Source organism: Phodopus roborovskii, unplaced genomic scaffold (assembly GCF_943737965.1).
Source record: "Phodopus roborovskii unplaced genomic scaffold, PHOROB, whole genome shotgun sequence".
Taxonomy (NCBI): Eukaryota; Metazoa; Chordata; class Mammalia; order Rodentia; family Cricetidae; genus Phodopus; species Phodopus roborovskii.
This window is the reverse complement of record NW_026126588.1, coordinates 17,998,995-18,024,323: the sequence shown is the minus strand read 5'-3', so window position 1 is coordinate 18,024,323 and position 25,329 is coordinate 17,998,995. Positions and strand designations below refer to the sequence as shown.

At 45.2% G+C, this 25,329-nt stretch overlaps 1 protein-coding gene across 4 annotated transcripts in view; it reads right to left on the bottom strand.

The window, feature by feature from the left end:
* The window catches only part of Dst (dystonin), a 348,777-nt gene that overhangs the window by 5,534 nt on the left and 317,914 nt on the right, over positions 1-25,329 (bottom strand). For 2 of the 4 annotated variants that reach the window (XM_051204361.1, XM_051204360.1), the window contains 15 exons: positions 23,253-23,372; positions 20,300-20,469; positions 17,202-17,361; positions 14,394-14,588; positions 13,745-13,873; positions 11,953-12,096; positions 11,044-11,232; positions 9,582-9,711; positions 8,775-8,938; positions 7,837-7,999; positions 7,030-7,184; positions 6,802-6,876; positions 6,311-6,328; positions 3,066-3,183; positions 823-894 (listed from right to left, as the gene is read on the bottom strand). In XM_051204361.1, coding sequence (XP_051060318.1) covers positions 823-894; positions 3,066-3,183; positions 6,311-6,328; positions 6,802-6,876; positions 7,030-7,184; positions 7,837-7,999; positions 8,775-8,938; positions 9,582-9,711; positions 11,044-11,232; positions 11,953-12,096; positions 13,745-13,873; positions 14,394-14,588; positions 17,202-17,361; positions 20,300-20,469; positions 23,253-23,372 — 2,002 coding nt within the window. The remainder of the gene's footprint in view (positions 1-822; positions 895-3,065; positions 3,184-6,310; positions 6,329-6,801; positions 6,877-7,029; positions 7,185-7,836; positions 8,000-8,774; positions 8,939-9,581; positions 9,712-11,043; positions 11,233-11,952; positions 12,097-13,744; positions 13,874-14,393; positions 14,589-17,201; positions 17,362-20,299; positions 20,470-23,252; positions 23,373-25,329) is intronic. The other 2 variants (XM_051204358.1, XM_051204359.1) reach the window with 2 other exon arrangements.

Genomic DNA, 25,329 nt, shown 5'->3' with positions numbered 1-25,329 from the left:
CACCTGACACCAGAGAGAACGCTGAGAATATCCAGGACATCCTTTTGCCATGCCAACTCCAACTCAGCGTAACAAGAAGTTAAATGCATTCCTTCACAATGCATTCCTCTCGGGTACAAGGGAGATGGAAAGGGTGTGCTTACTCGAACACTAGACACCAGCAAGGATATAACCAGTGTAAAGCAGAGTCAGCATGAAAATGGAAAGCTCATGCCACTGTTAATCCACCAGCTACTGATGCCCACACGCTCGGTCACCCGTACACCACACCAAGTAGACAGGCCAGAAAAGCAGGGCTGTGTCTCTGACATGTAATGCTGAGGTCCGGAGAATGCCAGCATTTAACACCGGGATTAAAAAATTACACAAAATCGGAGATGGCTTGTTAGTCATGAAGATAACATTAAAAACTTCCAGAATTTTCACTGAAGTGAGGCAGCTAGTATTTTAGTTTTAGGCCTTAAGAAAAAAAAAAAACAAAAAACAAAAACCAAAAACCAAAGAACAAAACCGAGCTGTTTTTACTGACATGCATATCACTCATACAAACACATATGCACATGGAGGACTCTCCGGAAGGGCCTGATGGGCAACGTGTTAGCATGTGCTTTATCACTTGTATGACACTCGCATTTGCGACATACTGCGAGTCTGCCGAGTTTTCAGCGTTTAAGATTAGAAGCCCCAGCTCGCTGGATGTGAGGAGTTAAAGCCATACACGTGAATGAAGCATATCATGTTAAAACAAAATCATGAAAGCAAGAATGTAAAAGTAGAAAAGAGAAAAGGAAGAGGGAAGAGCCAAAGAGAGGGGTTGCCAACCTATAGTAGGCTGAGTAGTAGTAATTGAAGAGTTTGATTCCGAACGTAACATTTTACTCCCATGATGATGAACTGGAAAAAAATGACACAGGATAACCAATCACATTCAAGAACACGGTTAGCAGAGGAAACAAAGTACAGTAGTTGGATTTGCAGAGAGCGCTGAGATCCAGCCATTAGCACACACCGAGGAAGGGAGTTGCATCAAGAGAGAAAGCCCTTTGTAAGGTCCTACTCAACCAGGAGAAAGCAGCCGCACAGCCTGGCCAGTTGTGTTAGCTTGTCCTCTGCGATTCCGCAGCATAGGATGCACTCACACTGGTTTCCTGGTCACGGGCTGCATCTCCCACGGGCTGCATTCTTTTCAAAGTACAGTCACGCACCGCAAACTGACACTTAGCTTAACAACAGGCTCCGGGGGAGCTGAGCAATTCCTATCACGTGTCTGACGTTGTAGCCGTTTTAAGGGTGTGGTACAATATCGCTACTGACATGTTCGTGTCGATGCCAGTGTGGACAAGCTCACTGCAGTGTCAGTCAGACAAACTGCAACCCAGTTCCAGATAGGACACAAGGCTCCAACGGTGCTAACAGCGACAGTTACCCCTTTATGTATTTACCTTGTTATATTTACTAGCAGAGTACACTTTTTTCTACTTGTAAGAAGTTTCTGCCAAACAGCATGCAGTATCAGAATAGCAGCAGCAACCTTATGCATCTTATAATGACCGCATTTCTTTGCTGCACAATTTTATTTTGTGCTTGATTCGATCCCACCTTGTTTTATTCATCAGGGCTTCTGGAGCAACAGATAATATACCAGATACCCCCCCCCCCGACACACACACACACACACACACACACACACACACACACACACACACAGCATATACCCTTGGTGTGTAGGACAGTAAGCCATTAGACTTGTATTAAGTGCACTTCACATCTGTACCATAATGAAAACACCCTATGATACGTTTCTCAGAACACGCCCCAGTGTTAAACAAGTACAACAGACGGAACAGGAGAGCTTATGCTTTGCTGTACTCCCCACTAAGCTGCTTCTTTAGCTAACAAAGAGCAGGGCTGCTGTGTGGCTATGTCACAGTTCACGCTGGCCTTGATGGACACGCCTGTTGACTCTGACACATCTGTATCCAGGTGCCAGCACTGAAAGGAAGGTTTCCCGTTTGGCCTTCCACGTGGTAGCCTAACAGGCAAAGGACTATAACAAGCTCACAGGAAATAACAAATGCTTACTGAGTAGATGGCACCTAATTAGAAAATGTAATGAAATATTCATATGATCAATTAAGAACCCAGTAACTGGAGGACATGAAAACAGGGATATTAGGGTTGGTGAGAAGGCTCAGCGGTTAAGAGCACTTACTGCTCTGCATAGGGCCCAAGTTAGGTTTCAGTACCCATGGGCGGTTCACACCCACCTGTAACTCCAGCTCTGGAGGATCTGTGGACACTGGCACACACACACACACACACACACACACACACACACACACACACACACACACACACGCATGCACGCATGCACGCACGCACACACACACGTATGCACACACGCGCACAAATATAATAGTACAATCTTTAAAATAGAACATAGGGATATTAGAAGCTAAGTTAAAACTCCTGGGCTTGTAGAGATGACAAAAGCTACAATATAGTATTTACAGTTTCAATATTCTTTGTTTTTGATTTTGAGACAGGGTTTCTCTGTGTAGCTTTGTACTGGCCTCCAGGCTGGCCTCGAACTCACAGAGATCTGCCTGCCTCTGCCTCCCAAGTGCTGGGATCAAAGGCATGCGCCACCACCAGCCACCCAGTTTCAATATTCTGTTATTTAGCTTCAAGGAGTGTTTGCTTTTGTTTTTATATATTGCTCTCCCCATCTCATAAAAATCCGACTTTCAAACTTTTACTCTCTATTATTTTCAGACTGAATTTTCTTTCAGTGACAGACAGAGGTTTGTCCTGTTGAGTGGGAATGCTCATAACTGTAGACAGGAGGGTCTTACACAGAAAATCTAGACTACATTTCCTACCCACCTGTCTCGAATTCATTCCATTAGTGGGACGAAAGGAGAAAGAGAGTGTTTTACAGGCCAATGTGAAACGTCGGCTGTGGGGTTCTAGCTGGGCCCAGTTTGCTTTCAATGTGCAAACACACACTCGACACTACTGTGCTTTCTCGGTGCTGACACATCGTGACAAAAGCGTCTCCTTACCCCTGCACGGATCATTTTTCACTAAGAACTCATCCAGAGCCATCCATCCACCTCCGACACGGACCATCACGGTACTTCGCAGGATCCGAACCAGTCGCAGCTGCTGGGAGTCTCCAAACTAGGCAGCGGAGAGAGAAAGGACCTCTAATTGTTAGGACCGGTTCTGAGCCAAAGGATGGCGTGCAGCTAGCTGTGGCGTAAGCAACCAACTTAATTGCTTGCTTAGTTCACGGTGATTAATTAGTGAAATCTCAAAAGGGGTTTGTAATGGTCTACATTAGACCGCTGCATGCCCATTTAGCTCAAAGGAAAACAGTTGGGGGAAAAAAAAGATCACAAAGGTTAATCAAGTGTAATGGTGAAGCCTCGTTCTACAGTTACAAATTATTTTTCCCTCTTGTAATAGAAACAATGCTCACTAAGCAGGAACCGAGGATGTCTCTAGACATTCCGCACAGCCATGAAGAGTGCACGGGTCCACTTGCCCAGGATTTACACAAGATAAGGTGACCTGGGAAAACTACCTCTTAAGTTAAAACTACTCTCCCTTGAGGAGGAAAAAAATCCTACGCTCCTTCGGTGTCCCTAGGGAAGTTCAGGCTTGGAGATAAAGCAATAAATGCTTATGACTAATAAAAGTTACACGTTAAAATTAACGTGGTCTGGTGAACTGATTAGCCAGAGGGTTGGAGTAACATGCCTATTTATATATCACCAAAGTCTTAAAACAGGTACTGACAAGTTACTAGCCACACAGCTTGCAGATCTAGAAGGGGTTTTCTCAAAGCTGTCGGTATGGTCGGGGCTCCTTCGGCGAGGGGCCACTCAGCTGGATGAGCTTGGGCTCTGCCAAGTCTTGAACGAACAAGTTCGAGGGCACAGGCAGCTCTGGCCATAGGCTTACTTGTCTTAGAAGTAAGAAATGTTTTTTTTTTTTTTGTACCTGGCAATTGTTTCTTGCAGGCTCACGTCCAACCGTGAAAACCATCATACCGAATTTCAAGCTGGTCCACTTAGTGACACAGAAAACCAACAAACAGTTCATCAGATGCCGACAGCTTCCTAGCAGAGCTGCCTGTAGCTGCCCCCTGCAGGTACTATGTTAGGTAGGAGCACCCTACTACCTTTCTATGGTCTTTCATGCTGGATTTTGGGGAAAGCCAGCCAGGCTGCATTCAGGAAGCTAAACTCAAGGCACAGCAGCGGGGACTCAGGGCTTCCAGTCACGTCGCCAGCCGCCAGCCGCCAGCCGCGGCGCTTCCCAATTTGACTTTTAAACACTGAAAACTTAAATGTTCCTGTGGGTGAGCTGCCTCTGAGCTGTGCACTTAAAAACTAAAACCTGACTTTGTATTGTTAGAGACGAAAATCTGCCGCAGTTGGTAAGCAAAGGGAGAAGGGGGTGCGAGGAAAATTACCCTTAAGGAACCAGATAATGGGCTCACTCGGAACTTGTTTAAGGCCAGGTCCAAATTAGACTTAAGGAAGCAACTAAAATTGCTTCCTAAAACGGTATTTTGGTTCTTTAAAATATGGTAACCTTGGATTTCACTTTAACAAGGTATTCTCCAGTCAATTAACAGTATCTCCAGAATCCCTCTGATTTTCTCGAGGCCAAACCACGAGATAAGACTCACGTTGCTTTGTATTTTCAGGACATAGAAATCTTTGAAGGTAGGAATTTCTCTTATTTTCTCCAGAAATAAAAGATATTACCCTACTTGTTGATTCAGAAAATACAGAGCATGAAAAGGCAACATTTTATCTGTTACAACAAATAGGTGTCATTCTGATTTTATCCTTATGAATTATTCACAAGTTTAAATTATCACACTGTATCCCATATACATATATGTACACACACGTGTGTGTGTGTGCGCGTGCGTGCGTGTGTGTGTGTGTGTGTGTGTGTGTGTGTGTGTGTGTATGGCTAGTTTATGTCAGTTGAAATATTTCTTGGGAAAGCTCTCTTCAATGGAATGTCGTCATTTAACTCTAAACTTTTGATTACGGGAACACTGAAGCTAAGAGGTAATTTGCAGCTGAAGACGTAGCGTGGCCAGGGAAGGAGGCAGCAAGGGCAGGGAGGACCTGGGTGTGAAGCAGGTCCGCGGGCGTATACTACAGTATGAAGCGGGCGTATATTACAGTTTCCAGTTTGGTGTCTGTAAGGGACTCCTGGGTGTGTGGATGAGTGGGTCTCTGACTCTTATGTCTTCTCTTGGGGCTCTTTTCTTTCTGTTGGTCTGCCGTGTCCATCTTCGATGTGATAAGTTTTTGCTTCATCTTATATTATGTTTTATTTTGTGATGCTTCGTTATGTCTTAGGAGCCTGCTCTTTTCCAGTGAGACACAGAAAGAGGGTGGACCTGGAGGGGAGGAGACGTGGGGGGGGGGGACTGGGAGGAGCAGAGGGAGGGGAAACTGTAATCGGGATACATTGTTCTTAATAATAACCTGCTCTTAATAAGAGGCGGAAAGGTGTCATGTGCCTTACAATGGAGCAGTGACACTACTGTCTAACACAGTATAGTATGCTCCTGAATGAACAGAGCAGTCAAAAAAAAAAAAAAAAAAAAAAAAAAAGAATCTTGAACACGTGTCCATTTTAATGCAGTCTCTCCTGCGTGTAGTTTTAAAATCTCGATCATGTCACAGCATCACTAAGCAGCCCATGTTGACTCAGGTGTCAGTGCAAACACCCGGCTATGACAGCATCACACGTGACCTGGCATGTTACTGTAAACCAGTAACTTAGAACAAGTTAGCTAGCAGCGGATGCATGCATAACATTTGTGGCTGAGTCCCATTAAGACCTCTTGGTACTTTGTCTTCCCGTGGACACTGCTTGGTGCTACTTTGTGCCATTATGTCCCGAAAAATCAGACACAGCAATGGCTGTATGGAGAATCAAGTTTGTGTTCCCGTGACCACTTGAGTAATAACTTGTTAATGGTATTGGAAACATAGGACCTTCACACTGTGTTCGCCTCACTGGAGCCAGCTAAGCAGCTGCAGTTCATTATCTGGTTTGCTTAAAAGTAACCTCCTCATTTGAGACACAAAGCAATAGAGGAATCCTGGATCAAGGACTCTAATAGCGCTGACAGAAACAGCACACCAACCAACACTGTAGTAGCTAGCAAGACAGCATGGAAGGACCGGCCATGGCAAGCTTTAATGGCTATGAATTAAAGATGAAAAATAAAAAATCATTGGGAACTTGAGATTCAACTGGTTTATACCTGATTTCCCAGGAAGAACTGATAAAAAAAAAAAAAAAATGAAAAATGGAAGAAAGACAAAATTAGTTCAACAGGAAACTTCCTACATGGCTCACACACACACACACACACACACACACACAGTCTCTTTCACGCCCACTCTCACATTCAGTACACATATGTACTCACAGTCTGTCCTTCGCACTCAGTGCACACACACACACACACACACAACACAAATGTTAAAAAAGATTAAAGGTCATGTGCATGTTATAGATGCTAAAGATAGGCCTGCTATTCAAAAGCAAGCCATCTATGTGACATACACATTATATAATTAGGGAGTCTATACAGTTTAAAAGGGGTGGGGAAACGTGGAGGGTCACACACCATCACGCTTCGAGACGATGTGGGAACGAGGAAGGTTCCTGGACCACAGTGTAGGTCTAACTAACACGCCCTTCGGCCCCCGTGCCCGAAGGCGCTAAGGCGGAGTCGCCCACAGTACTTACCCTGTATTTGTTGTCACCGATTTGTTCAACTTGGAACCGCTTTGCACATTTACATTTGGCTACTTGCCTGGTGACCTGTCACAGACACAGGGGAAACGCTCGCTTTACTCCTGGTATTTCTCACAGCGGGGCCCGAGCAACCACCCATGAGCTGGCCGTTATGCGAGCTGCACCAACACCCTGCAGAGCTCACTAGCACAGTGGTGACAGAGGGCAGACGCAAAGTACCTCATCCTCAATTTTGTCAGCATCCGTGATGGGTTTGTAGGCATCTTTGTTTGGGTGTAGAGCTGCCACAAATTCATAGTAGTCGATGTATCCATCACCGTCTCTGTCAAAGATGTCTGCCACAGCACTCATCTCCAGGCGACTAGTTGGGAACTCTGAAACACACCGAACAATGTTGGTGAGGGAGTTTGCTAATTACATCTCACGACATACTTGACTGCATATCTTTATTCTTAATGTGGCTGGTCAGGGTGACCGAACTGTTTTGTTTTGTTTTTTAAAGCTACTCCATTTGCAATATGATAAATCAGCAATATACAATAAAAATTTATCTTCAAGAAGTAGGATGAGGGGCTGGAGGGTTACACAGTAGTTAGTAGCACTTGTTGCTTTTGTAGAGTTGCCAAATGAGCTAACTCAGGGCAGTCACGTTCAATTAATATCAGAACAGAATTATGGACCAGAATTATACAGAAATCAGTTTTTATCAATTTGCTTCTATATGCTGGGTAATACACACATACACACACACACCTCTTTTAAAATCAAATATTGCTAACTTATTTATACTAATAACACAGCTTGAGGAGAGTGAAGGAATATTCCTGTGGCCATACAAAATAGTAGTATGCCTGACTCAAGTGCAACAAGTATTTCACACGTTTCTAAGCTGGTGATTTCCTAGCCAGTTTAAAAGGCAATGCCTCGCCAGCAACACGAGTTTATTAGCCCCATAGCTTTAAACTGGGCTTGTTTTCTGCACAAATCCCCCAACCCTGGCTCCCGTGGTTCTGTCTTGGAACTTACTGGAGGAGAGAATTCCATCAATAAATTCCTGCCGAGTGATCTTTCCATCCTGATCCTTGTCGATTCTTCTGAAGAAGTCCATCACTCGCGATTTCTTATGATTCATCCACCTCATGTATTTTTTACGCCAGACATCAAAATCGAAGTTAGCAAATTCCCTCAGCTACAAAGGGCAGACATTTTGGCTGAGTTAGTGCTGGGCTCAAACTACCTTAAGCTTCTCTGTCTTTATTCTTGATAGAGTTTTATACATATCCACAATGAAATACCATATAGCAACTCCACATTCTCCCTTCCAACTCTCACATACCCCTCCACATCCCCCCTCCCAATCTCACTTATTTCTTTGTTACACAAGCCACTCAGTGCTGCATCTGTGCGCATGGGTAGGAGCACCAACTTCCATCTTCTACGAGCTGAATAAAGCCACCAAGACGATGGCTTCCAGGTGACACATATATGTCCCATTTCAAAGAAAGCCCTGATCTTTCTTGTTATGTTTATTTCACCATATCACTGATTTTTCTTTGCAAATAAAACTCTCTACGTTGAAAACTGCTCACGACACCAGTCACAGAAGTGTGCGCCTCGAGTGTCAGGGAGAGCACAGGCCTTGGCATGCGCCCAACCCACCCTGCTATCCTTCCACAACATAAAAAAAATAAGAGCCCTCCCCCACAGGGGAAAGCCCTTCTTACAGAGCAGCGTTCGACTGTTAAATGTTAAGTTTTCTAGGTTTTGGGTCCCTGGATCCAAACCCCACACAGGCGAGTTTCTTGTGGTATCACACAGAATCTCAGTGGTCCTCTGGGAAGAGGAAGAGCGCTTAGAGTCTAAGGGTTTGCTCATGCAAGAGGGAGCCATGCTTTTGTACAGCCCATCGCACACAATGAGGACGGAAAGACAACGTGGAGACACGTGTGTGTGAGTTCCCAGACCTCCTCCAGCCGGTCCAAGGCGTCGTTCAGCTTCCTTCTCCTCTCCAGAGCCAGGAGCCAAACCTGCTGCCATTTGCTCACCAGGAGGTTAACCCTGGGGTTCTTAGTTTCGATCTGTGTCTGTGGTCCGGATGGGTACAGGCCTGATGCTGGGAAGCGCTTCCCTGTTAAAACACAACTCCGGTCAGACGGCACAGCTTTTCCCGTGATGATGGGCAGAGACCGGGTGCGCTGGGCTCCCAGGCGGGACTGACTTTAACTACTGTGCTGCAAAGAAAACCATCCCAACCTAGTCACGTTCACTCACTGAGGTTCACATTCTGGTCTTATGCCTTGCAGAAATGTGTCTCGATGGGGCCCACTCACATACTGAAAACTCTGCAAGCCTAATGTTTACAGCACTTTCAAAAGCACACAAACTGTACAATGTAGACTATTCTTTCTGACATTCTAAGAGCCAACTGCTACCGTTCTGAATGGCTTCTTCTGGGTTAGGACTGGCTGTAAGATTAGTAAAGGAGGGGCAGCCACTGGAGAATGAGAGTTTAGAGTTCATTCTTCACCCAGATCATGATCAGTTTTGGTTGCTCAGCTTTAATGCTATTTATACACCAGAAGAAAGGTGAACCAATGATTTCGATTCTTACTTTTCCCAATTTCTTCTCAAATCTGCAAGGTGTGCTTTTGGAAAACCCTTTAAGGTAGTGTTCATGTGGGGTCACCACTTTCTCTCAGATTTCAAAGGGTAATTCAAAAGGGAAGGGAACTAGCTTGTTCTGCTGTCTTTAAGAAATTGCCCCTGCTTACTTCCGGCTCGTCCCTTGTCCAAGACTGGAATGTGAGATTGTAATGAGGAAGGGTCAGCTGCCCTCCTTTTATACGTCTTGGTAACTTTATCAACGTCAGGCTGTTTTCTGGTCATTTCTTCCATGAAAGTCTGAAAGGAAAAACCAGTATCAATTAAATCAAGGTGCAGGTCCAATTAGCATTATTAGCAAAAACCACAGGGTGAGAAAGGGTTATGCTGTCATTTTTAAAGGGTTGTCATTGTAAATGACTATAATAGTGGGTGCTTTTACTGATCTCCAAAGAATGCAAAACCCACACCCGACCAAAAGCAAACTCAAATGAAAAACAGAACTGTCACTTTTCAGTTTGAAAACGACGTACGACATCGGTCCCAACTCCCTGTACCAGCTCGGTTTGAACTTTCACGCTCTTCTGCCAGGGATGTTGGGGGGCATTTTCCTGCTGTGGTCCACTACATCCACACAGTTTAAGCACTGGAATGACTGTGCACACAGAGGCAGAAGATGGCCATGTTAAACGCATGGTCGTAAGCAGCGACTTTTACAGGGGCTGGGGTCAATGAAGTTAATGTTTACTGGAGCTGCATTTAAAAGGCTTAGTACCCTGCCTTTCCATATTGTGTCTCCTCATCTTCTTGTTATTACTGACTGGTCCCTACATGTTGGGTATGTGGCCAAGGTTGAGGACTGGCAGAGGCTGCGGGGAACGAGTGGGGCGGGCAGGTGAAGACAGAGACAACTTGTTTCTGTAGTATTTATCACACTTGAGCCACTATGATGCCTCCGACCACAGGGACATAAACTGAGATATGGGCACCAATAGCGCAGACATAACGTCTTTAAATTTCCTTTTTAGTTATGTGGATGTGGATGTGTGTGCTGCTGCTCCTTAATATACACACTACCCGTGTGTGCTGCCTGAAGAGGCCTGAAGAGGCCAGGGAGGGTATTGGAGCTCCTGAAACTGAATTTACAGGTGGTTCTGTGCTGCCCAGTGTGGGTTCTGGGAACTGAAGTTAGGCCCTCTCCAAGTGTTCTTTACCTCTGAGCCATCTCTCCAGCTCCAATAATTAAACAAACTATGAGTCAGGGTGCAAAAACTCCAGCGTTTCAGAGTTTAAAACAAGGTACATGGAGTGAGTAGTCACACTGAGAAAGAAAATGCATGCCCTTTTGCTTAGGCTTGTAATGATTGGTCATCTGAGGAAGCAGAGGAAACATCAGGCAGAGCCATGGGGATGAACGAGGCTGCCCGAAGAGGGAGCGGGTTCAAATACTGGAGCTGAGGATAAAATGGGGGGTGGGGAGTGTCCCGGAGGTCCTGGGAAGAGCCAAGCTGCAGGGCAGTTACAGAATGAGAGACCCACTAGTCTCGGGCGAGGGAATACATTGCTGGGGAAGTGAGAGGAGAAAGGAGACGCCGAGGTGAAGGCTAACTGGCGAGGACCGAGTTTCTTTACCTGGTGTTCAGCAATGAGGGTTTTCACTTCTTCAATTTCCTGTGGGATGACCTCCTTGTCTTTCTCACTTAGAGTAGTCTCGGCCCACTGCAACCATGCCAGCAAAGTTTCCAACAATTCCTGCTTAGCAATGAGCCCGGCCAGCGCCCCTGCTAACCTCTGCTGATGCTGCTTTGCCCAGGCCAGCACCTGTTGCAGAAAGGCACGGTTAGCTCACTGAGGTCCTTCCAACTCCGGGAAAAGTTTCATTCAAACGCGTAAACTATACCAATTTTAAATGTAAACCAGGATCATTCTGGGCTTACACTTATGAAGCTTCCTTCCATTCTAGACCAACATCCAGCTTGAGGAAGCACCAAGACCCCCTTTTTAAGGGTGTCTGTCACCACCACAACACGAATGATGTATACACAGCATCCTGGTTTACTCCGGTTTACTCCTTGTGCTTTGTCAAGTTCAAGTACACCTTCTCTAAAGGACCAAAGGTGCGTGTTCTGGGCGGCACTCAGAAACGGTAGAATCTAATGTGCTAAGACCTTAAATAGGGATTCAACCCCCATGGTGTCCTTCAATTCGCTCCCCCCACAAGCACACACAGCCCGAGACACTCTTCAGCACCCGCGGCATAATTCAGCACACACTACGAACGGGGTGGGACAAAACCTCCATCTGCCCACATCTGCGAACCAAACCCCTGCCTCTTAAGGTCTCACGGCCACAGCTGCAGACCTGGTAGCTTTTGCCGCCACTCCAGGGGCTGACTGGTGCACAGGGAGGGAAGCCTACAGGGCGCTTTCCCGTGAAGGCAGGCCTCACTTCCCGCAGTACCCTACCTGGCTGCTGAGGTTTCCCATTTCCCTGCCCGAACTCTCAGCCACTGCTACCAGAGTTGGGGCAAGGCACACTGACCTCTTCAAACCTGGCCCGGATGATGGTTATCCAGTGCTTAACGGTGGTAATGGAGTCAGGGTGGCAGATGGCCAAAAGGGCGTCCCCCATGCCAGTGGCCTTGTTTAGTTCGGTTCTTTTTGCTTCCAGTTTCTTCATGAACTCCTGTAGCAGAACAGACACTGCAGTTAGCTGCTTGGTGCTGGCTGAACCCAAGGTTTTGGTGACATTCATTTACTGTCAGGGTTATAAAAAGTAAGAATTTCAATCTGGGTGTGGGATTTGATGCTGGCTGGTTGTCAGCCCCCCCCCCCCAGTGGTATAGCCTAGATTTCTAAATGCTGAGCTGAATCTAAAATCCACCGTAAGCCTGACACGCCTTTCCTACTCTTAAGAGTCCAGCTTCACATGGAAATGGGGTGCAGAGCCTTCATTCCTCCAGGCAATGCTGTGCAACCATGCATCACTATGGTTACAGCAAGGCCGCATTTCCTTGCTACGGTTGGCCGACCCCTCTCTGAGGAAGGGCAGTGATTACAGTAAGAATCAGATGATGTAATACGCGCTACACTAGAATGAGGTACTTCCAACATGACCTCGAAAGGGAAGGTTGCTAAGTGGTGCTGAAGAGAATCTTTCAAGTTAATCGGAAGTGCTGACATCAACGCCGAGGAGGGTGTGAGCGCTGTACATTCCCGACCTTTCCAGTCAAAGGTTAATAACCATCTGCTCTGTGGACCACGCTTGGGAGGGTTTTGCCAAGTTCCAAGCACAGGTGCAGAAACTAATTTTGCTGGACTTTGATAACTCAGTGGCTACAGTTTTGCCTGGTGAGTTGTTCAACGCTATGAAATTAATGCATTAAATTTATCATTTAAATTACAGGTTAGTTCTTAAAAGAATTTTTATAAGGTTCTTGGTTAAAAATAAGGAGTGGACCCGGGACACTGCTCTGCGGGTAGAACGGGGGGCTTCAAGTGTGAAGCCCTGAGTCTGAGCCCCAGAAGCCCCATGACAGGAGGTAAGAACACACTCAAGTTGTCTTCTCAGCTCCATAAGCATAGGGTGGTCTACACAACACACAAGATATAATATAAACCAAGTAAGTAAATAAAATAAAATAAAGCCCAAAGTGGGAGAGCCTTAAGAATAATATTGTGCCAGGTGTTGGTGGCCCACGCCTTTAATCCCAGCACTTGGGAGGCAGAGGCAGGTGGATCTCTGTGAAGTTCCAGGCCAGCCTGATCTACAGAGCGAGTTCCAGGATAGACTCCAAAGCAATACAGAGAAACCTTGTCTCAAAAAAAAAAAAAAAAAAAAAAACACCCTAATAATAATAATAATAATAAATTTTAAGGCTTTAAGTGAGTTTCTAATTTTGCATATAAACACCAAAATTATTAATGTACGTTTCTAGTGGGATACTTTGTAAATGTCTGCTGCTCATTAAGGAAGTTTCATTCTTGAAATACACATACAAGTGTGACAAAATGGACTAACTGGCCAGAAGCCAAATGATGCTCTAGAGACACCAATGTGCAGCCTAGAGAGAGAAGACAGAGCGCCTAATTCTGTAAGGACCACTTTCTTTCAAAAGGGAACCTAACCAGACAGCTGCCTACCCGGGTGCATAGGTCTATGAGGACATGTGTAACCAGGGAGGTAAAGACGCCCCCTCAAATGTACCAGGTGGTCAATTTCTCCTCAGGAAGGGAAGAAAACAGCTCTTGCCCTTGCTCTGTGCAGTCACGGGCTTCTCTCCACCCTCTCCATCCCCTCACTTGCTTTCACTCACCACCTGGAAATTACTCACTTTGTGTTGGTCAATGAGAGTGCGGAGAGCATCCTCATCGTCTGGGAGAGCCCCGTGGAACCGCAGGGTTTGCTCTGCTTCCGCCAGCCACTCCAGGAGGGCGTGGACCACAGAGTGAAATTCCTCTGCCTAACAGTTAACACACACACACACACACAAAACACACACAATGTCAGATGTCCGATACACCGGTTAGAGACATTTACAGAACTGTGGGCATGCTACCCCCGTGGGAAAAGCCTTAATTACACACATTACGCCTGTTAAGAACACAGTGATATATGCTACTGTGTTTTACACATATAAGGAGGGATGGAGTACATCAAGAAGGCCTACAGGAAGACCAGCTCACCATTCTTGCAGCTTAGTGTTAGTTAGAGGAGTGGCAGCTAGTTCGGTTTCCAAGCTTAGACATTACTCAAGCAGAACTAAGCAGAGATTATCACATACCCCTCCAAGTACTTCAAGTTCTTAGAGCAGGAAGCAGGAAGAAGACCATAGATAGTGATGAGGCAGACTAGACTTCCCAGATGACCATGCAGGATGAGGCTGAGGATGTGGACTGGACCCCCTAGTCTAGCAGAGCCATTCTTACTGAGGCCCCTGGACTTCACTCATTACACCCAGCTATTGTTTACGTGGGTTTTACCTGTCGCAGGGCTGCTTCTAACCGTGTCTGCTTTGATATAGAAAGTGCACACACAGTCTCCCAGCGGGTGCTTAACTCCTGCATCTGGACCTGGACCCAGGAGGAGTCATCCCGGCTGCCTTCTATGAGCTCTCTGGCAGAACGCTTCAGGGCCTGCACGCTGCTGGTTCTCTTCCCCAACTCTTTTTGGAAGACCTAAGGAAACCATAAGAACCAAAATAGCGAAATGCACTGTTGAAAGATATCTACATATATAAAACACCATATATATGTGTGTGCATATTCATACATACATACATACATACATACATACATACATACATGCCTATAGCCTACAGTTTTTAATAATCAAATTTTTTGGCAGAATCTCCACAAGTTTAAAGAAGTAACTCATGGTTCCTCTTTGAGAACTTAACACTATCTTAGATAGATGTGTTTATATCTGGGAACATTTTCATAAGGGAACAAGTTTTTTGTTTTTTAAATGACATATATCAGATTTAAATGAAGGTGATCTGCCTTCTCAATTCCAATTACACATGAGTATGCATGGTATCAAATCCCTTCTTTTCTGAGTCGTGTAGTAGAGCATCCCAATTCCTCTCAAGTCATTAGTGTGGCTGCCACAACATGCACGCGAGGTACAATTCTGAGAGACAAGCTACAAGCCAGAGGAGGAGCAATCCTGGTACACATGACTGGGTCCAACAGAACCATGTGGTCCTTTCTTCTATAACTAAGCTCCCCCCACAGCACCTTAAGTATTAACTCATGCTTTCATAATTTAGAGGACTAAATTATAACCTGCCACCTCGGCGGGAAGGCTTTGGGAGCTCCTAGTTCCCCCTCTTAATTTAGGCAAATTTACAAGTGACATGCCACTAAACAGAATGGCTCCTTTGGGTCACTCTTAAGAAGTGAAGTTGAGCCCAGGACTCTCTGTTTTTAATCTAGTATATAAAACTAGATATTTAGATAACCAGTTTTCTATCAACAATAGAATTATTTTAGTTTTCCAAAAAAAAAAAAAAAAAAAAAAAAAATCATTCCCAGAGGAAGCTTGTGCAAAATAATCCAAACAGATTGTGGTGAACAGGCTTCAGTTTGCCAGTGTTCAATGGTATGCGGCTACGGACAGACACACGCACTATCAATACACATGGGAGGGAAATATGTACACATTCACCCGTGACTATGCAAAGTGGACTCTCCAAGGGCCTTTGTGTAGTTAAACTTCTGGAGTACTCTAACTAAATCACTAGTCTGTAATGAATAAATCATATTTGATGACTTTTAATGTGCAAAAAGTCTGGAAAGTGCTTCAGATAGCAAATATCTACAAAGTAAACTTATCAACATGGTGTTTATACACCAGGCAACACTACATCACTCACTATTCACTGAAGGAATGCCTAGCCGGTGTCTGGATTTATCGCAGATAACAGTATTTTCTCCAATAAAAGTGAAGCATTGTAGATAAAAATGGTTATTATTATTATTTTTCTGTGGGCCTGACCAATGTCGTTTAATTTCTTTATTTGAGACAGTATCTCACTGCACAAAGATAACCTTGAACTTCAGCTCCTCCTGTCTCTACCCCCCTGGGTGTTAGAATTAAAGGTGTGAGCTACCACACAGTACAGTCCTTGTCAGGGGCCACAGCCAAAGCACTAAAGCCAGCACTCAGCTGACTGAGGTCCACCTCCAGCATGTTATTTATGTATTCTTTTCTTTTGATGGTGTTAAGTGTAATAAACTCTTCCCTATGGGCATAATCATAGTATAAAGGCAAAAATGGAATAAATACGCAAATACGTCTTAAGAGTTTAAACACCAGTTTAAAAAAAAAAAAATCAGGCATGTCAGAAAATAGCACAACTGAAGAAACCGGAAGAGAACACTTTAAAATAAGATAATAAAATACACTTTCCGAAGTAAAGAAAACCGTAGCAAGGAAGGAAACACATTAGGAAATCAACGAGCCATAAGCTCTTTGCAGAGAAGTTCAGCTCTGGAGTGGCAGCCACGTGTATGTTTCCTGCCATTCTCAAAGCCTGCCAAGTTGCACTGTATTACAGGACCATAAATGAAGACCTCAGGGTTAGAGACGGCTCAGCGTCTTCTCTCCCCTGAGAACCTGAGTTCGGGTCCCAGCGCCCATGTTGGGTGGCTCACATCTGTCTGTGACTTCAGCTGTAGGGGACCTGACAGAGTCCTCTGGCCTTTGAGTGTACCCCCTCACGCACATGCACATACACATAAATAAAAATAAAAAATTAATACCTCATACTTACTGCCAGCTGTAAACCTTAAGTACATCCTTAATATGAGACCATTTAGCATATGCACTAGGAAATCAAAAGGAAAGCTATCTTTCTAAAATAAACCTCTGAGCATGGGCTGTTCATTCATATATTACTACAGTTCAAGAGGATCTACTCATGACCCCTTGGGAGTGTCCCAGATCTGCACACCCTCCAAGTCACTAAGTGAATGGCTTTGAATTTTATCGCATAACTCTTTGAATGAAGAACCAAAAAGGGCCACAAAATGAAGTTACATTTCAAGCCTAAGATAGACATAGATCATGTAACTACAAGAAAAGCATTCCACTGATTAAGTGACTGCCCTCACCCCCACGGCTTTCAAAGATGGCTTTCGGATCCGCCCAACCACACATTTCGGTAGGAAGACAGTGACGTAGTAAGACACTCACAGTTTTAAAAGGCTACTTTAACTGCCTGCCTTCTTTTCAACACTGAGAGTAAGTAAACAGCAAAATGAAGAGAAAGTTCTGGGTCGTGATACCTTGTGATTATCAATCAGGTTCATCACTAAGTCAATGTCTCCGTGGACAGGCTGGTCTTCTGCCAGCTGCGGCTCCACTCGGTACAGCCAATCGATGAGGGCCTGCAGGGCATCTGTGAATTGTCCAGAAAATAACAGGGCCTCCTCCAATTTATTTTGTCTGGGGGGGAAAAAAGGAGCCGAATTAGCTTCCCAAAGTTCCCCAATGATGGCTGGTGGTCCTGAAGCAGAGGAGTGAGTGTTTCCTTTGCTCTTCTTAGTAAATACTTTTTTATTCCTTTAAGCACACACCTGGCATCTGTTACAGGAAAATTCCCCGAACCTCATCATTGTAAATCACTGACCCTTTAGAGTCCAAATAAGCAAATGCATTTTCAAGTTTTATTTTAAAAGATATTTGAGCCGGGTGGTGGCGGCGGTGGCACACACCTTTAATCCCAGCACTCGGGAGGCAGAAGCAGGCAGATCTCTGTGAGTTCAAGACCAGCCTGGTCTATGGAGCTAAACCAGGACAGGCTCCAAAGCCAAAGAAAGACCCTATCTCAAAAAAAAAAAAAAAAATCTACTTTCTAAGTTTAGCCCTGCGGGCTTGGGATAATGTAAGAAAGAAACACGGATGATAGAAGATTGGCCTTGCAGATTGTGACAAGAATGAGCAGTTCCATGCTGGGAGTCAAACCCAGGACTGAGAGCTCCCAAAGCCATGTCATCAGGAGAATATCACTAAGGAGGCTGCCACACAGCACCATAAAAAACACCCAACCCAAAAGATGAACAATTCTCAACAAAGAAACCCAAGAAAAATTAGCTGGCAGCCTCAGCAACAGATTTTATCAGGCAGAAGGGAAAAAAAAAAAAAAAAAAAACAGAGCTTGAAGACAGGTCTTTTGAGTTGTTAACAGGAAGAACAACAGAAAACCATGGAGAGAAAATGCGAGAGCTCTGGGGTACCCTGAAAAGATGAAGTATTCCAGGCTTTGACGTCCCCTAGGTAGAAGAGCTACAAGCTGGGGGCACAGGAAGCCATCAGTAAAATGATAACAGAAAACTCCCCAAATCTCAGGACGCGAATATCCAGGGACAAGAAGCATTTGGGACCTCAAACACACATGTCCATAGAAGTATGTCACCATGACATGTTATACGTAAGTTGTTAAAAGTACAGGACAAAAGGAAGAATATTACAACCTATGAGCTAGACATGCCCAGTGACATTTAAAGGTAAAGATAGCAGACTAACAGCAGATTTCCCCAGAGGGACTCTAAAATGCCAGGAGGGCATGGAATGGTGTCTTTTGGGTCCTGAGAGAAAAATCACCACCAACCAAGACCCTGGTAACCAGCAGATCTATTGTTCACAGTCTAGGAATCACCACCTTCTGAGATACCACTAGACCAGAAGTACAACAGATGCTTAAGGGAATCCAATACCCAGAAACAGAAAGAATTTAGTAAACACTATCAGTGATCAGATGAATAGATCCCAACGAAAAAAAGATACATGCTAAGGAGGAAGAAAGTAATACCTGTAATACAGTAAAATCACATGCACAAGATAAATAGGAAGAGCTAACTAAGCAAACGATATTCAAAGTTACTAGAGGAAAATCAGAATGAGATGTAAATTTATATGCCAAGTTGGAACAGCACCTAATTTTTACAACCTGACCGCTACTAGACATAAAAAGGTGATTTAGGCCCCATTGCAACAATGGCTGACTCTAATACCAAGAATGACTTCGCATAACTGGAGAAAACACCTCCCAATCACAGGAGGGCGCAAAGGGCTTCATGTATCCTAGGGAACCTAAGAAAAACCGCGTTGGAGACAAAGTAAGACATAAGGGTGAAACACTTGAGGATGTCGGCACAGGTGGGTTTCCGAGATAAGATGTCAGAAGCGGAGAAAATCGGAATGTGCACCCAGAACTACACCCAAGGGTCTGCCCAGCAAAGCAGACGGTGTTCACTCGTCACCTACAGAATGAAACGGGCTGTACTGGTTTGGATGAGAACGGCTCTCACCTTTCAACACCTGGTTTGGTGGAGCTGTTTGGGAAGGATTAAGAGGTGTGGCCTAGCTAGAGGTAATGTGTCACTGGAAGTGGGCCGTGAGGCTTTAAAAGATATTCCCAGTGTGCTCTCTGCCTCTTGCTCCTACTCTGAGGTGTGAGCTCTCAAGCCGTTCCTGATGCCATGCTTTACCCCACCATCACGGACTCCATAATCCTCTGGAGTTTTAAGCCTAGTTAAATGCTTTCTTTTATTAAAAATTAAACTATCATCTCAGGTTATATATGTAAGGTATATAAAAAAGAAACAAATGGATTTCAAATTTAGACTAGAGTCTCAGACTCAAGGTATTTCATGGTATATATTCAAATAGTCTGAAGAGAGGAAAAAAAAAAAAACCCCAAAAAATAAAATACCAAAATCTGAGTATTTCTCACCTCAAGGCTTGTGGGTAAGGATACTCAACTTTTCTGACAAAAGTCTAATGATAATGAAAAATCTGAAACACGGATGTCTGAATTTTCATACTGCTACTATCATACTTCCTTAAACACTAGGTCATTTGAAAGCAAAGTCTTGGGACCCGACAAGAGTCCGCTTGGACAAAGGAAGGTTTGAGGACGTTTGAGGGAATGCTGGGTCAGATCAAGCAGTGCCTTGCATGCCACGTCATACAGGAAGCCTGATTTATTGTATACCCAAAAGGAAGTCCCCAAAGAGAAATGGTAAGACTCTCGCTTGTATTTTAATGTGTCCATTCTACTAGTTAGACGGAAATTAAAGGAGCAGGAACAGTAGCTCCGGAAGTCAGGAGTGGTGCCGCCGCCGCTCACCCCGGCATTTGAAAAGCTGAGAAAAGGGGGCCTCCAGAGTACAGAGACTGTGGCACTGTCTACAAGCAAGCAGGTAGACCTAGTTAAAAATAAAAAAGAACTGGGCAGCCTTTTCAATACAGTGTGAGGGGGTATTTGGGAAAAGCAAAGCAGGTATTCCTTACCCAAAGGACTCTGAGGCCCACTCACCATCCCTACACACACTCTACTGTGCATGCGATGCAGGTCTACACAGCCCGAAGGGTGTCCTACCTTTCCACAGACTTCCCGCATATGGTGTCCCACTTATCCCTCAGTTCACTCAGCATGCTGTCCAGCTTCAGGCTGTCATCAGCCAGCGACGTTTTCTCCTTCAGAGAACGCCCAGTTCGATTGGTGGTGTCATACACAGAATGTTTGCCTCCGAGGGATTTCTGAAACTCCTACATATTTAACAAGAAAAAAAAAAAAAAGAGTAAATTTCGGCTTGGAACTGTTTGTTTACTGGCAGGTAGAAGGCGTTAAAAGCAGGATTCTGTTTAAGTCTGGGCGTTCAGTCATTTGTTCTCATCGTCAAGACCAGCCATCAGTCTCCGCATTAACTAACCGCATTAATTCACCGTGAAGAGAAGCTTCTCTACTCAAGGGTGAGGGCCACCACGACCCTTCGGGTATAAATATAAAGATCAAGGAGGCATTCTGACATGCCCGTTTAATGAAGCAAAGGTAGTATGTTCTTTTGCCGGTGACCTCCCGAGCCGTGGGTCTGTGACCAGATCCACAGGAAGAGACCTCGTATCAAATCTCAGCTCAGCTGGTTACTCCCGTAACAGTTACGCCGCCACTGCACCAGAAGACACACTTTGCCTGGCACCTTGGTTTTGCAGCATGGAAGCTGCATATGACTCTCTCCAAGCCTCCCCAAAAAATTGTGGAAGAGAGGGCAGGAAGAATGTAAGAGTTGGATAATGGGGAAGAGGGCCATGAAACATTCATTGCCTTACGGGCATGCAAAGCCATGGTGTGCATAAAACCCACAGCGGCCGCAGTTGCTTATCCAGGATCCGCACAAGGCGAAACCCCACAATGTAAATATTTAGTCATAGGTGGGGCGGGGCCCATGAGGCCTACCCCGACCTAGGGGAGTTATTGGTAGGGGAGGGACACTCTCCAGAACGAAAAAGTGTGAAGGAGACTTGGTGGGAGGAGGGATGGGTATGGGGTTGGGGTGGGGGTGGGGGTTCGAGGACGGTGAGCAAAGGCGAAGATGTAAATGCGACCAGAATGTACTGTTGTAAAAATGTTTGAAACTACCAAAAGACAGACCATTTTCTTTTAAGGAGGCATCTAACAAACGGAGGCGTGGCAACGGAAGTCACCCGCAGGCAATCAAGCCTGAGGCGCAGCAGTGTTCTCTATGCAGGGACAGACAGCCCAGCACAGAAGAGCAATCCTAAAGCCTACACCTACTCTTAGAAGCTTGGCGTCCCTAAGAGCATGTGCTATTATCCAGAAGACAATTTCAAACAAAAACAAGTCCTACATCTTCTCTTTGTGTGTGTGTGTGGGGGGTGGTGGTGGTGGTGGTGGTGGAGATTTCTGAAGCCAGGGCCTTGTGCATGGTAGGCAAGCACTCGATCATGGAGCTACTACGTCCCCAGCTCAAGTACTTCTGGAGACATAAGCCACAAGATTCTGTAATAACTGTGATGAAAATGGACCTGCCGATCGGTGACAGAGAGGAAAGCATGGCCACACCTGCGGGAGTCTAGCCTGGGCAGGGTGATTAGATGATGTAATTCTACCTCAGGTTTCTGCTGTCATCAGACAGACACCCTTGTTGTTACTTAGTTCGGATATTCACAATAAGAACATGGGTAATTTTGTCTGTGAGCCAGGAGGTCAGAGCTGCCACTCTAGGGTCTGACCATTTGGGACGGACAGACCTTTCTCTGCTCTCCCCAGCTGTATAGTCTTAAAAGAGGGTTGGATTGCTTTTCCAGGATCAAATAGCTATGGTGCTGCAGCAGAGTGGTCTGGTCCCCATAAACTCATGGGGAGCGGCACTATCAGGAGGTGTGGCTTTGTCGGAGTGGATCTTGCCTTGCTGGAGGAAATGAATCACTGTGAGGGCGGGCTTTGAGGTTTCCCATGTTCAGGATACCTCCCATTGTCTCAGTCAACTTCCTGTTGCCTGCAAGATGTAAAACTCTGAGCTACATTCCTGGGTTTCTCTAACTTTGAAATGCAATGTTATTTTTGTGAGATTATTTTGAGCGGGGCACTAATTTTTCCACCAGAGGAGTACGGGTGATGCTGGCCACTGGGGCAGCTCACAGGAAGAGGCCAGCTGATCATAAAACCTCGCCTAGTCCGAGGGCACATGTGCTTCCTCCCATCATCCTCAGGTCGCGACCCTCTCGGTGACTTCCCAGAACACATGTGAAGACCATGTTCTAGGCTCTTCTGAAGAAAACAAATCATAAATACCGTTTCCCAGTCTTTCAGAATCGCCACGTTCTAAGCAGTGATTTCCATGTGGAGGTCTGGAATTGTAAAACTGTCCACAGTATTCAGGCTGAGCTGCTGACCCTACACCTTCACCTGTAGGACCAGCGACCACTTTATAATACAGAGGCGATTTATAATACAAAGGTGATAGAGTATTAAAGGGAAATTTTTTTTAACACTTTCTACATTCTTCTAGTCTCGGAGAAACTGACAACTCTTTCTTTGAGAGAAGGAATGGAGTTTTTACACTGCCATACCGCCACATAACAGTTCTTGGATAGTGTCAGTCAACTTTTCCCACGCCTCTGTTTAGAAGGATCTGCTTACTTATATTTATGAGACAAGGTCACTATGTTACCCAGCCTGGCTACTCCTGCCTCAGTTTCCCAGAAGGCTGGGACTAACGGTCCACACCACTGGCCCTATGCACACTATAGTTCAGGTTTACCCCCAAGGTGGGACTGTTCCACTAAAGAATAAGGTAAGAGAGCTGCCACGAGAAGCCGACATGCCGTGCCCAAGTGGATCTAAATCGTAACACAAACGCGGTGTTTCCCAATGGTCTGAGGCCATCCCTGTGAGTCATTTGACCCCGGAGGGGTCGGGACCCACACGCCGAGAACCACTGTCCTAGACTGTGAGGAAGACACACGGGGACAAGAAAGAATTAGTCTTGAAATGCACGCTGAGTGTGCTTTTGAAACGAGACGCTCACCTTGTGCTGTACCAGCTGTGTTTTTATTTTGTCTGGATCATTGGCGATTTCCAGTTCAGAATCCAAAGATTTTTCTGACTCTTCCAGCCACTCCATTAGTTTACTCCAAGCTTCATGGAACTGGTAAAGAGATGCACGCTGGGTCAGAGACTTGTGAAGCTTGCAAGGTATAGTGCGTATTCTAAAACAGAAATGGTCACCGAGGGCCGCACTGAAAGTAACCAATTCAAACGTTCCCTTGGAGACAGATGGGTTCGGCCACACCGGACACACGTGGCTGTGGCCTGAGGTCATTCAGTCAGTACACCAGTTTATGGAGTCCAGGAAAGAGCCAGACAGTTAAGGAGTCCCCTCCCCCCCCCCACCACACACACTGCCTCCTTTTGCTCAATACTTAACACAAACTCTCAGAAAATGTCTGCTTTGTTTCTTGGACTCTTTACATATCTTGACATTTTTCTGTGCTAAATTCCTATGTAAAGAGAAAGAAATAAAAGGAATACAGTCCTTGTGAATTACTCTTTAAACGTGGCAAGGATGAAAAAAGGCCATCTCCTCTTTAATACAGGAGGCAGCCTAACACCCTAACCTCTGCTCTCAGAGCCCCACGCGGCGCCGACGCGGAGCCGACCCACCCTCTGTGGCCTGATATGCACAACTACTGCCCTGCTAGTTTAGTTCTGTTTGCCAACCAGGACCTTGGAAACATCCTGGCTCAGCACATGTTTGATTCCAGCCCAGTTTATCTCCCAGAAGAGCAATCAGATACAGCTATGAAAGTGGGTACATGGATGTCTTAGAATACATTTAAATGAAGAACCGTGTAACAAAAGCTGAAGAAATCGGAGTAAGACTCCCCCTGTATGCCCAAACACACCAATAATGAATGAAGGGATGAAAGCTGCGTGACCATAGCAGCATGAGGATCACGGAATCACAAGCCGCAAGAGTGCACTAGACTGCAGCTTACTGCAGACTTGGCCTCCCTGCCCAGCGCATCCCTTACATACCGCCGATCAATTTAAATGTGATGGAAAAAAAGGGGGGGCACAGGATGATCAAAGCCAGAGCGCTACAATCAGTACATGAGTCAAAACTCAGAAGAGAAAAGGCAGAAGGAACAGTCTGACGAGGTGCTAGGGTGTTTGGCTCAAAAAAAAAACAAACAAACAAAAAACAAACAAACAAAAAACACCAGGTGTGGAGGTGTGGGAGGAGCTAGGCTGTGGAGTGGCGCAAATACAGGCTTGGGCTCTGAAGCTCACCCAACCTCCCAAGCTATGCTTAAGCCATGGAAACAGGGTGAAACACTAACTATCCATTTGCACTGGAAATAGGAAAATAGAAAGCGAGGTAACAAACCAAAACGGTAACATTGGTCACATGGAGAAAGGAGAGACGTCAAGCAGCTACTAGCATTCAACAAGCCTTTGGAAATTAGCTGTCCATAACTTGAGAAATACCCATGGAGGGCAATGGGTCAGGTTCAGAATTAATATTGTCTAACAGAATCATTACAGTCCGATTCTGTTTCAGAGACTGACAGTGAAGGTGTCCCCGTTCTCACTCAGAAAGGGCTTGAGACATTTCTAAAGTCTTTAAATTCACACTGCTGACTTCAAACACCAAAATGCTAGACTCCTGTAAATACCTTTCGGCATCACCCAGTGAGCCTAGCTCTCCAAACAACACACACCAACTTTACCAAATGCCAGACAACAGGAGCTGAATTATGCAAAGGTAGAAATCACAAAATTCAGCCTCAACATTACATTAAGTTTCTAGTTAAAAAAAAAATAAAAATTAAAAATTTCTCTGCCAAATATAGTGGCTACATCCACACAGGGCAGAAAGATGTGTAATTTTCCTCCTGTCTGTGGTTAGTTCTGATGAATGTTAGTTAATAACAGGTTGAGAGAGAATGGAGAGCTCTCGGTGATGTTTGTGAGAGTCCCTAAACTAAACTAAAAACAGCCTCCGGAGGTCCAGATAATTAACTTCAAGTGAGATGGAGCTACACCAAAATCTTTGGGAAGAAATGAAGGCTGCTAATAAGCAGCCTAGGAAGAGAGGAATA